At 35.9% G+C, this 13498-nt stretch overlaps 1 protein-coding gene across 1 annotated transcript in view; it reads left to right on the top strand.

The window, feature by feature from the left end:
- The window catches only part of LOC123648928 (protein POLR1D), a 36917-nt gene that overhangs the window by 15128 nt on the left and 8291 nt on the right, over positions 1–13498 (top strand). Inside the window, exon 2 of the mRNA XM_045566854.1 lies at positions 10411–10485. Within this exon, the coding sequence (XP_045422810.1) occupies positions 10411–10485 (75 nt within the window). The remainder of the gene's footprint in view (positions 1–10410; positions 10486–13498) is intronic.

The following is a 13498-nucleotide window of genomic DNA, read 5'->3' as shown; positions in this document are numbered from 1 at the left end:
AACCCATCTTTGACGTCTTTGAAAGTAAATGCAAAACCTTACTTGCACAGTTTTGCAGTTTTGGCTGACATGTTCAGGGGTCATCTAAGTTCAGTACTTTGAACTTTTGTAAACATTTTCCTCAGAGGGACACTGCTCCCAAAGTTAGGTTTCTGTGTGTGCGTGTGTAACTGTTTAATTTTATTAAGTACTACATTGTAGAAAAATAGAATTTTTTTCCAAAGCACTTGTGGGTATGTTAAGATTTTTTTTAATTGTAAAATTCAATTTAAAATTGCTCGTCCTACTTAATTTCACTGCTATATAAATTAGCACCTGAAAAACAACTTGAAATTTGACATTGCAGGGTTTGAAGTGTCAAGAATTTACTGATTGGTTTAAATTAATTTTTTTTAAATTATTTTTTTAGAGACTAGGTCTCGCTACGTTACCCAGACTGGCCTTGAACTCCTGGGCTCAAGCTATCCTCCCGCCTCAGCCTCCTGGCTAGCTGGGACTACAGGTGCCTGCCACCATGCTGGCATAAATTACTTTTATACAGTATATTTTTGTACTTAATTATTGATGTAGAAAATATTGTCTATGTGTATGTGTACTATTTTTTCAAAATCTCACCCAGCCAGTTCTGTAGAGGAAATGATCATATCCCTCAAAGCTGATGCTTAGAGTATGCGAGACAGAAAATGCCTGGTGGTCAAGATGAGTCCTGGTCTGGCAGTCCTCAGGGCAGGAAGGAAGAACACCTGCTCTGTACGCCCTGTTTCACTGGCTCTTGCTAAGGCTGAACTCTTCCTTGCCCTGAGAACCCCCAGGGCAATTACTGAACCTGAGCTGGTGGCTGTGGAGTGCAGGCGTTCTCTTCTTCCCATCTCGTTGTGTATTGCTGGACTTCTAAGAATTAAAAGCATAAATATGTCTTTTTCTTGGGTTAAAAACTACTTAATTCAGATGGTAACAAATTATTTATCTCGAAATAACACCTTCAAGAGACTAGTTTCTATGTGTATTTAAAATGAAAACACTTTTTAAAGAGCATGGAATGATGAGATGCCAAAATCCTATGCATTCTGGAATTTTTTTTTGTCTTTGTTTTTTCCCTATTCCTTGGCTCTTAGCTCTGAGTATAATTTATAATCATTTGATGAATCAGACACTGAGATCTACAAGGGGTGGACAGCTTGTTTTCTAGCAGATTACTGTAGGCTTGACACAACTGAGGAAAATAGCTTCAGCAGGCTGACCAGACTTTCTGCTGAATAGGCCATCCTCAGGGCTGAGATCCAAGAACTCTGAAGTATTGTTTAGGACAGTCTACAGAGAACTGCAGATGATTTGTGTAAAATAAAGCTCTTTTAGGATTAAGAGAGTGATTTACAGACGAAGCTTTTGGTGAGGTGGTTTTTCTGGTATGTGGTATGTTTATCAAAGGACAGTATGCCAAACTTCTACCCTCATTAAAGAAAGCTGTAGCGGCAAACTTAAGAGGCTTTATATTGTAATGTTTTCTTTTGTACAATTTCTGTGATTTTTTTTCCTATTTGTATTTTGAACAGCTATTTGGGGAGAGTTTGAATTTTATTTTATATTTCTGCTTTTTGGTCGTCTGCCATTTTTCCTATTGCTTACTAAATTCAAGCAGCTGCCATATTAGCTTTTCTGTGCTTGGATATTGGCTCCCGTCCACGCCCATCTTTCTGGACTTTAAACCCCTTTTTCTTTTGCAGTTTTCTTTTCATCAGTTTTGTTCTCTAAAGCATCTGTTCTGTTAAAAAGAGAACAAAATGCTTTTCATTAAGTAAAAGAGCTCAAGTATTATTTGACCTTATATTTTCTGTCTGGATTTATTCCCCCCCAACTAATATTTCAAAAGAACATATACTATTATATTTTTAAACCTAACAGTTGACCTATCAAACAGATCTTCTATTCCTGGTATCATATGATGCATGGGCTTTTCTGTTCCGAGTTTACTATTTCCTATATAACCCTATCAAAATTTACTTTTATTAATACTAAGAGAAGCTTTTCTTCATAATTTATATAAAATTTACCATGGCACATTTACTCAGGTCTTATACTAATGAACTGAAAATGAGTCACTCTATTTTCTGTATCCGGATTTAAGAATAAATATTTGTAAAAATACTTGTTGCTTTGAAAATGTGGTCAATATACCTACAGTAAGGTAGATGTTTTATGAACTGGGAAATATGTTCTCTCTGGGAGCTAAATTATTAAGAATCAACCCACACATATTAAGTGTTAATTGAAGAAGTCATTTCTCTGTAATAATAACCCAGTCTCAGAGGTCACCTATAAATGGGTAGCTGCAGAGATTTGAGAATGTTGAAGTCTAGGTGAAGCAGGTCTCATCGTGATAAGTACAATAAAATATTGCTGCCATCCCTTCTTTTGCCTCTCTTACTAGCCTGAGCTGCTCGAGAGTGGGATCATGCCTTGCCATAGGGTTGTAGTGTGAGTGTTAAGATCCCGGGCCCTAGAGTCAGACCACCTGGGTTCATACCCCAGCCCCATCACTTATTGGCTTTTGTGGCCATGGTAAGTTTCTTGGCTTTTTTTTATTTCCTCATCTCATTATCCATGAAATGATATTTACATAGAGGAATTGTGAGGATTAGCTTTTAAGGTATGTGGTATATAGGTCCTGTTGTCATTATTTTTCATCATATCCCCAGTGGTACATATTAAATGCTTATTATATCAGTATTCGAAGGAGAATTGCCTGGAACCCTGGCAAGGAGGGCAGCCCCATATATCGCAAACGTGTAGATGCCTCTGTCGGGGGGATCTGGTCCTCGGTGCAATTCGTAACCCAGGCAGCACCTCCTCATGTTTGACCTGCATCCTTGAATGAAGGGAAACTGAATACATGAAGATTGTACCATTGTTGACTTTCATGTGGACACTGCTTTAGAGTACAGGAAGGAGTTGAACTGCAGAAATGTTTAGAAGAGAAAAGACATGTTAACTTGTCAAATCCTCCCTCTTGGCACGAATGCCAAGATTCTACTATAAGAAAATATTGTTAAGTCCCTTATATAAAATGATGTCGTATTTGCATATAACCTACACACATTCTCTTGTATACTTTAAATCATCTCTAGGTTACTTATAAAACCTAATACAATTTAAATGCTATGTAAATAGTTGTTATACTGTATTGTTTTTTATTTGTATTATTTGTTGTTATATTGTTATTTTTATTGTTTTTTAAAAATATTTTTGATCCGTGGTTGATTGAATTCACAGAGAGCGCCGACTGCACACTCTTATACTTACAAAAAAAGGGCCCTGCATTTTCTATACAAATGCTTGGGACCATACTTTCACACCTCATCTGAAATACTGGACCCATACATTCACAGTTCTCTTAGCATTTTCTTGATAGAAATTGGGCCCTATATTAAACTTATATATTAATTCCTACATACCCTTTGTTTCCAGATAAGCCCTAAATCTTTTTACTGTAATTTGCAAGGCAAAAAAATTTTTCAATTTATGTGGAAATCTTGATTATAACAATATAACTAGGTATTTTGCTAAAATCAATATAAGAAAATAAATTTTATGGAGTAAATATATGTAAATTATGTGTGCCTTTCTGTATTCGTCCACATATTACTCATTAACAGAATGATCAATGTATGCAATAAGTTAATTCTGTCATCTTTGGTATTTAGCTGATAAAAAAATAGCCTTACATGCTTTTATTTTTGTTGTAATCAAGGAATTTTTGTCAAGATAGGAAGGAATATATTTTATTGAATATTTTTAGCTTATTTTATATAGCTTTTAAATATTTAGAAATACGGCATATGGGACTTCATTTGCCCCTCTGTAGGCTTGAAAGAAAGGAGTGGTTACATCTATTGACATTGGAACAAACAGGGAGATGAGGAAAGGGTTGTCGGGGAAGGTAACATTGGACCGAGCGTCTGGTGCTAGGGTTGTGAGCGGAGAGTGATTGGGACACAGGACATGGCCTAAGCTTAGCTCCACCATGCGTGGGATGGCAAATGTGCTGCTGCAGTTGGTCGGGTATCTGGGCTATATTAGGCTTCTGGACTGTCAGAGCCGAGGCCCTAGAAAGTGGTGATCCCAGGGAGCATCCCATATGGCGAGGCCGTGCAGAGACAGGCCAGTAGCCCTACTCTGACATCTCCCATCTCCGTGTTAGTGCCCTCCCACTCCAGCACTAAGCGCTTTCATTTCAAAGCCCAGCTGGCATCTCCACTAAGAAATGGAGTTTAGAGGATAACATATATGAATGAAATAGACTTTTACTCTCTTGTATAATGAAGTAAAAGAATAATGTTAGAAGCTAACCAAAGGCCATTTATCTCTGATCAGTAAGTAGCTCACTAAGGGAAAAGTATTCTCTAGATACGAAAACTTGCTGAGATTTTTTTAAGCAGCCCTAGAGGATCAAAGTTCTCAATCCTGACAGGAAAAATTCAGCCTGCCTCACTGTGTCCTTAGTCAGTGTCTGTGGTTTCCCAATATGACCTAATGTTTGTTGACACTAAGGACATGTGTTGCTATTGTGTTCTGGTGCCTGTGGCCACTGCAGGAAATTGCTCACTCAGGAGCCCACAGCATCCATTCCTCCCATTACGCTCACTCACCCAGTGGCACATTATCTTACTTTTTCCCTTTTGTCTTCTTTCCACCTTCTTTGTCTTTCCTCCTCTTCCATCTCACCCATCATTTCCTATTCTGGCTACAGATGCAGTATTTTCATCTTTAAATCCTTGCATTTTTATCATGTCCTACACACACCCAGAACCCATTTGTTCCCTAAATCTTAACTTTGTACCTACCATGTGCCAGGCATAACGGGAAAACTAAGATGAAAAAGACAAGTTCCCAGACTTCTGGGAATGCAGTCAAGTGAAAAACAGCTTTCATATTTCTTGGTGCTTCTTATAAAATACAGAACACTTGGATCAGAATAAAATAATCAATCCTCGTAACAACCCAGTGAAGTAGCTAGGATAATTATTACCATGATTGTAAAAAGCAATCTGCAATATCTTTGTCTGATTTTTCTACCATTGCTTAAAATACCACTTTCTTCTTTCTCCTTGGTCCATGTTGGCATGAAATCAAGAGGTCTCATTAATCCTGTTTTCAAACTCATGTTCCTCCATCATGCTCCAGTCTTTTACCGGCATGTTATTTTTAAAAATTAAACACCTTTTCTCATGACTGTGTTATAATATAAATAAAGAAATATTGGAGCTTCTTTTCCACGTTCTCCTAGGTAATCCAGTATTTGTTTCTAAAGTATATATGGGTCTTTATTTGATATACAGCCTCTAATTATAAGCCTCTTCAGGGAAGGGACTCGTAAACCATACAAATCACTACATTATATCAAGCAAGTGCTTGATATAGATTAGCTAAATTTAATATAATTTACAGAATTAATTTCTTGTGCCTCCATGTTATGTCTATGAATAATTCTTTTAATTTCCTAGATGACCTCAGTGTTCTGTTGAATTGTACCTTGTCTTCAAAATTCCTTCCCACAATTTGAATTTTCTTACTTTCCTTTGCAGCTGATAGATGAGCCCAGACAATTCGATATTTTGCTGAAATTAAATAAGGATATCTTGAATTTCTTTATCTATGTCTATAATCAAAATACGAAGTCATACCAGAACCCAGACTTTGTCCTGTGGTTTCTACAGATCTACATGATTACTAAACCACTAGTTACTACTGGCTGGTTATGAGCCAATAGGCAGCTGTTTGCGGATGTCCAGTAGTGATACAATCATCTGTCCTTTGTGGGGGCGTGTGTGTATAAAATCAGAATGTTGCATCAAAGCCTTAATGAAGATCAAGTAGATTGTTCCATTTTTCTCTCCTTATCACTCCCTTATAGGAAGAAATTTAGATTGCTATAGTAAAGTTTCGCATACATACATGTGGATGACTCAGTTGTAAACTGGTTGCCTATACCGCTGATAACGCGCTGGGACTTTTCAGTGGCTTCCTAGTCAACAGCAGCAAACGGTGCTGCACTCATTTCTTCTGCCAGTTTTCTGTGTCCCCAAGGCATGCTTGTTTGAACACATCAAGAAGAAAGTAGTCTTAAACAACTTATTGCTTTTTTTGAATGTATTTTTCCATCTATCTTGTGACAGATACTGTACTTGGCAGTTAGTTGATCAAAGGTAACTTTTTAAAGACTGAAGGAGGCACAAACGAGTTCAGCCTATGTCCCTAACTTTCCTTTACTGTCTCAAGAAGGTGTGTGTAGCTCCATCTCTCTCTCTGTCATTTTTGAGCAGTTACTTGAGATTTAGCTTTCTAATTGTATTCCTGTAAAATTCCCATTTTCCTATGTTCTATATTATTTAATTTGCCTTTAAATTTCTAGTGCATCTTTTCAGTTGCTTTAAATTTCTTGCTACCCCTTCTATAATATATATTAGCGTAGTTATAACTCTCTGTTGATTTATGTGAATGAAAAGAAACACAGACCCAGATAAGTCAAAACTAATTTGTTTGACTTTGGATTTTAAGATGATTTTGTACCAGGTTTGCATTCTCACTTGGGTTTTATGTGAGCTGCTATTATGATCAGTTGACACTCCTTAAGCATGTACCAGCTGGCTAATGGAATGAATAGGAAGATGAGCTAGGATGGAAAATTGGCTGTAGATAATACACACATGGATCATTGAAAATTGATTGTGGTTTGTTCCTGTGCCCAGAAAACTGCTTAATGACCCAGCTCTCTTGGTCTTCTTTCCATGGAACTTTATATTCTAGTATAATGAGTTTGTTTTACAAAGAAACTATTAAGATATTTAAAGGAACCAAGTATAAAAATTAGTGTACCAAGAACTAAATTTATATCTGAATAATTTTTTAATTGTTCAAATTCTATATGTTCTTATATATTCTTCTACTGTTTGCTTTTCTTTGCAATTTACACTTCTGTTTGCAGTTTACACTTCTGTTTAATCATCTCATTAAAAACTATCTTATTTCATATATACTGATGTTTCATAATCTTTGATAATTTAGGTATTTAGCCTCTGTGATAATGTGCAATAGAAACTAGATTTATTATTTTCTTACCCAAGAAATCATTAGCAAAAGTTCCAGAGGAAACAACAGAGGCTACAGTAGTGGGAAAACTGCCTGACTTTTTCCCCTTAATTTTGAAGGTGGTGATACTGTTTCAAGGTCAGAATATGTGATTGCTAGGAATTGTTTTGTCACATTTGGAAGTAAAGCCCTGCAGAGGGAGCTTATGCAGGAGAATTTGGGTGGGAAGTAGTGAACGTTGAACATTGTTAGGACAAAATAGTGATGAGTCCTCCAACATTCCTTCTGCCTCTCCAGTGTCAGCCTATCCCCTAGATATCTTTGAACGAATGCAAAAGCAGTGGGGCTCCATTAGGCTTTTTTTTTTTTCATTTATTTTATTTTTTGCCTGTTAATGATAACGATAAAATGATTTCTCCAGGATTTGCTGCACACCTTTGTGGAGGAGATAGATAGTATGATAGATCAAATGATACATAGCCTTAAAAACAGGGGTCGAGTTTTGTTTGCTTTGTTCCTCTTCCTTCTTGATCATTACCAGTGTTACTGTGGGCAACTTAGTCAAGGTCTCTGAATATCACTTTCCTCCTCTGCAAACTGGTGGTAATAACTATGTTATCATGTTCAGATAGGATAATACTTTATAAACTTATAGCTCTATACCAGCATTAGTTGTTCAGCCAATTACATATCCCTAAGTTGGACATCCCAGCCATAGGAATGGGACACTGCATACCATGTTGGCTGTAGACAGCAGCTAAGCCCACTTTGCCAGCAGGAAAGTGCCTGCCCCACCCATGCTCTGCTCCTCTCTTTGTGATCTTTCATCCCTGGTGAAGTCATTTCACCTCAGGTAGTCTTCTTCAAACGTATATTAATATCTTATATCTCTTTGGGTATTCTTGTAAACCAGTTGTGCCAAGTAAAATTAATAACAGTGCTGGAGATAGTTTTAAGTGAAATTAAAACTAAAGAAGAATCAGTATCAAACTTCATAGTTCTTGAAAGTACCAAGAATAATGCCTTCCAGGTCTCTGCAAGAATCCTTGCTGAGTATTGTTCTCTGCAGATGTACAGTTTTTCAACCATATTCTGACTCAAATAGGTCTTTGCAGTCTGATCTAGAAAGCTAGGCAAACATTTTAACACACATTTTATGGGAAAATGCATTCTTGTTTATTTGTAACTGTATATATTTTGCTCATAATTATAGAACTACCCTAACAAGTTTTCTCCCTGATGATTTTTAATTGTTTCTTTTGTCAGTAGGTGATCACCTAGGTGGATCTAAGTATGATTGATTAGCTGTTTTTATTTAGAAACCACCACACTAATTTATGGGAAGGGGAGAATTGTATCTGGAATATTTGTACTCTTTCATTTTTTTTTACTTACATCAGTAAGGGGGAAAAAGAATCTCTGTTTTGGAGCTAGATAAGATGAATTTTTCATGAACTACTGTATGAGACAGAGTCCCCAGATCATTTCAGTAGGCTGTATTATTATTTTAAAGAGCTGGAAGGAGGAGGATATGTGGTCATCAGATGGACTTATACTTTGTGGTACCATAAGGGTGGGCTGTGAAACATTATCTGATTGAGCAAGCCCAGGGGCTAAGAAGGTGCACATGTCGGTGACAGGCAAGTGCTTCACTTCATTGACCCAGTCAGTGGTCCTTCCCAGGATCAGAAAGTGCTAAGCTGCTGAGTTAACTGAAAAGACATTTTCTGAAGATCCCAATATTAATTAATAAGAGTTTATAAAAATAAGTATGCAAAAATAAACAGATGTATTCGTTGAAGATTAAGAGGGTGGTAGAATAATTTGAAAGCATAGTATTAGGAATATAGAGGTAAATACCAGGAGAAACAGATTTTAAAAAAAAGAATTGAAATTATTTTTCTTTAGTGGGTAGGGAAGGATGATGGAGAAGACTGCTGTATTTTATTGTAAGTCTTAAATAATATTTGTCTTTTTAAGCTATGTGCATGTTTTACTTTGATAAAATAAAAATCAATATAAAACAGTCTTATAAACTAACAGAATGTTAATATCATTTGAGGATTATGTAAATAGTATACAGTAGTACTATAATAGTGTAATTAAATATTTTAATATAGAATCTATGTGATTATCCAGTTTCAAAATTTTGTGATTAGATTTATAGTTATGTCTTTGGGTTATATTTGTTTCCAACTTTATACCTCTCTTTTTCTTAACTTTATTGGTGTAGCATAAGTAATATTCAAGCCAGGGATGATCATCCTCCTGTGTTGCTATCCAGAACACCTTACACAGCATGTTACATGTAGTAAACTCTCAAAATATGCTGGATAGATAAGTTTTCTGGGTTTTTTACCTTTTTTAAAAAATGGCACAAGTAATACATGTTCGTTGTAGAAAAAATAGAAAATGCAGAGAAGCAAATAAAAAAAATCACCTCAAAACTCATTTTACCAGTTTGATAACATCACTACAAATGTTTTTCTGTGCAGTATGTACATGTAAATAAATTTAAGATTATCCTGTACACACATATAACCAGCTTTATGTACCAAATATGTTACAAATATCTTTCTTTGCCAGGTGTTCATTTTGAATGACTGCTAATCTTTCACCTATGTGAATATGCCATGATTTATTTAATCAATCCTTTATTACCAAATATTTAAGTTTCTATTCCTTTTCTTTAATTGTTAACAAGTTGTTTAACGAGGATCCTTGTACACATAATTTTGCATACTTATTCAAATATTTTCTTAGGATAAAGCAGGATTTTTAGGTCGCCTAGGACATACTATTCTTAAAGATCTTTATCATGTTGCCACATTGTCCTCCAGAGATGTTTTATCAGCTGTAGCCCCGTTAGTAGAGAAGAAAATATCCATTTCACTATGGAGAGTTTCCATGTGGGCAGAAACATTTATCCTTGTTGGTTTAATTGGTATTTCTTTGAATAATAGTGAATTTGAACATTTAAAATATAGATACACATATTTGCCGAGTCATGTCTTTTGGTTATTATTCAACATTTAATAAGAAAAAAGAAGGAATTTTTATATTAAGGATATATGATTTAACCTCTTCATATTGCAAATATTTTTCCAGATTTTTTCTCTTTCATTTTCTTTTCGGTGTTTCTTCCCTTTATATAAAGTTTCTTTTTAATTTTTGTATTCAAAACTGTTAACCATTTAAAAAAAATTTTGCCCCAGAGACCATGCTTCAAAAGTCTGTTCCTTTCCCAAGATGATATGCCTAGAATGAATTGATTTTCACAACTTAGTGGGGTGACTACCTCTCGAATTTCTGTTTTCCCATTAGGAAAGCAATAGAAGAACTGCTTAAGGAGGCAAAACGTGGGAAGACAAGAGCAGAAACAATGGGACCTATGGGTTGGTAAGTTCTTAAGTAATTTTCCTTAAAACTTAAAAAAATATTTAAGAGAAAAGTTTTGGCTGGAGATAGAAATATGTAAGTCTTTAGCATTTAGAAGAAATGCTAAACCCTAGATATAGAGAAAATCACCCAGAGGCAAGTGTAGAGTAAGAAAACCGCTGAGAGCCAAATGCTGGGGCACTCCAATAACATGAAGAAGTGGGCTGCGGGGTGTGTGTGGAGGATATTGTTATGGTTTTATCATCTCTTTGGTTCACAAGTCCCCAGGACGTATATAGATACTACAGTGTCCAAGGGCATCTATGCAAGAGTAATATCTCAGTGTTCATCCGTTAAGAGTTACTGTTTTGGGTCTGGCAAGGTGGCTCCTGCATGTAATCCTAGCACTTAGGGAGGTCAAGGTAGGAAGATCGCTTGAGGCCAGGAATTCAAGGTCAGCCTGGGCAATAGCAAGACCCCCATCTGTACAAAAAATATAAAAATTAGCTGGATGTGGTGGCGTGCCTGAAGTCCCACCCGCTTGGGAGGCTGAGGCAGAAGGATCTGTAGAACCCAGGAATTTGAAGTCGCAGTGAGGTATGATGACACCACTGCACTCCAGCTGGGGTGACATAACAAGATGAGACCCTGTCTCCAAAAAAAAGAAAAGAAAAAAACAATTCCATTTTCATTATAGTCCTTAGTAAATTAAAGTGATTTTAGAAAATTAAAATAATTATAAGTATTTTGATTATGTGACAATTTAGCCTTGTAGAACTAAAGTTTACCTTTGTAGTTTCTATACAAGATAGAGCTTGTTAAAACTTTATATATTATTGTATAAACAGAGGAAAATTTTAATCTTAAGAATTAATTCTACTCTTTTAGGCACTACTTTAGCAATAGCATTTGCATTCAATAAATGTCCCGACTTTGGATCCTTTCTATCTGCAATGAAGAATTCACTACAGTGGAACACTATGGGCCATTACAAAGAGTAAAATGTAAAAATGGGGTAAGAATAGAAGCTAGACTTCTGAACACATCTCATTTTGTAGATTTGACGTTTAGAACCATACACATGGTTTACATTAAATATAAAACAAAATTAAACAAAATATAGGGAAAAGATAATCCCTAGAAATCAAGTAAAATAAAATAAATGGACCTAAATAAGCCATTGAGTGGAAGGCTTAGCCACACAGAAAGGAAGTATTTCAAGTGATCTGAAATCTGACTATATTTCCCAAAGACAAGTCATCATATAATTAGTAATAATATTGGTATTGCTATTCTGAAAATATTATATAGTAGGATACAACAAATAAGTAAATATTTTCTGTATATAAATACCAAGATTTTTAGTGTAAAAGAGATACAAATATAAAGTCAAAGACGTAAAACCTACCTATAATCCTAAATTTGAATTGGAAATATTGGTATTAAGTTGTGTCAGATTTTCTATTTTAAAAAAAGAAAAGAAAAAAGCTTTTTCTAATTCTGTCCACAGAAAAGTCCTAGCAATAATAACCACCCACATTTAATTGCACCAGGTTAGGAGGACTTAATGTCAGGTTGCTCTTGCTTAAGTTGGTGACCACCAGATCTCTCCATTATAAAGGTACGTTTTTTTCAGCTGAGGTATTTTAGGGGGGTGGGAATGAGATGAAGGTATTGCATACTCAGATATAATAACAGTCTGTAAATTTATAGTAATTAAATTAGTATGAGGTGAGTGTAAAACTAAACAAATTAGTCAGAAAGAATAGAGACCCACATATGCATAGGAACTTACTGTATGGTAAAAGGTCATGATTCATATCAGTAGAGAAAGGATGGATTATTCAGTAAGTGATGTTAATACAATTGACTATTCATCTATAATACTAAAAATTAATTTCAGGAAGACTAAAAAGCTGAATATACAAAGCAGACTATGAATCTTGTAGAAGAAAACGTAGGATAATATTTTATAATATTGGCTAGGATAGGATAGAAACCTTCCTTAGCCGGGCACAAAACCTAGAAGCTATAAATGAAAAAATTGATAGATTTGACTATGTCATAATAATAGTTATGGTTAAGTAAACTGTAGTATATCCTATTGTGGAGTACTATATATTCACTAAGAGTAGGTCAGTGCTATATGAATCCTTGCGGGAAAATGTCTGGTATGTGAAAAACTGAATTGTGGATCCACGTGTATAATCTTCCATTGGCTGGATTGGGGGAGGGTGTGGGACCTCATAATGCATAAAGGTCTGAGAGAAGACAGTCTTTCCGACACTGAGCTCTAAGGAGAGCACGAGGCAGGGGTGCACTCCCCTGTGCTCCTCTACTGGGGATATGCAACAAATATATATGTTATTTGTAACTTTTTAATAGAGATTTTTAAATGAGAAAAAAAATCTGGAGAGGTTTTTAAAAATGCAGATCTCCTTCCCTACTTCACCCTAGGATATTCTGGTAGAGAAATCTAAGATGGGTACTACAGATTTTTTTTAAAGCTTCCCAAAAGAGCTTATCAACCAAGTTTAGGAAGCACTGCTCCGAACACTTGGGCAGATCAATCATGTGGAAGTCTATCTGCTTTTCTCTCTCTCAGGTTTTTACATTTTCACTTTTTGTCTGTGTTGCTCTGGAAGCAGGGATCTCTGGGTACTTGGGAACTTCAGGGGCTCCTGACTTTCGCCTAGCCAGCTGTTGGTCCAGCACCCTCAAACAGACATGGGCTATGAAAAGAGGTCTGGACCCAGGACAACCATGGCTTACTTCTGCTCCCTGGTGCTGGGACAAAGAGCATCCACCCTATAGCCTACTCATCCTGGAAGAACACCTAGTCTCCATCTGTTTAATTAAGTGTATGTGTGTAAATAGAAACTTTTAACTACTAGTCATTGGTTCCCAAATTTATCTGCACATTTGGAATCATCTGGAGAGCTTCAAAAAATATTCATGCCTGTGTCCCACTATCAGTGATTATTACCTTGGGGTGTGGCCTGGGCTTGGAGTTTTAAAAAGATACCCCCCAGAT

This window comes from Lemur catta, chromosome 13 (genome assembly GCF_020740605.2).
Source record: "Lemur catta isolate mLemCat1 chromosome 13, mLemCat1.pri, whole genome shotgun sequence".
NCBI lineage: Eukaryota > Metazoa > Chordata > Mammalia > Primates > Lemuridae > Lemur > Lemur catta.
This window is presented reverse-complemented; position numbering and strand designations above follow the sequence as displayed.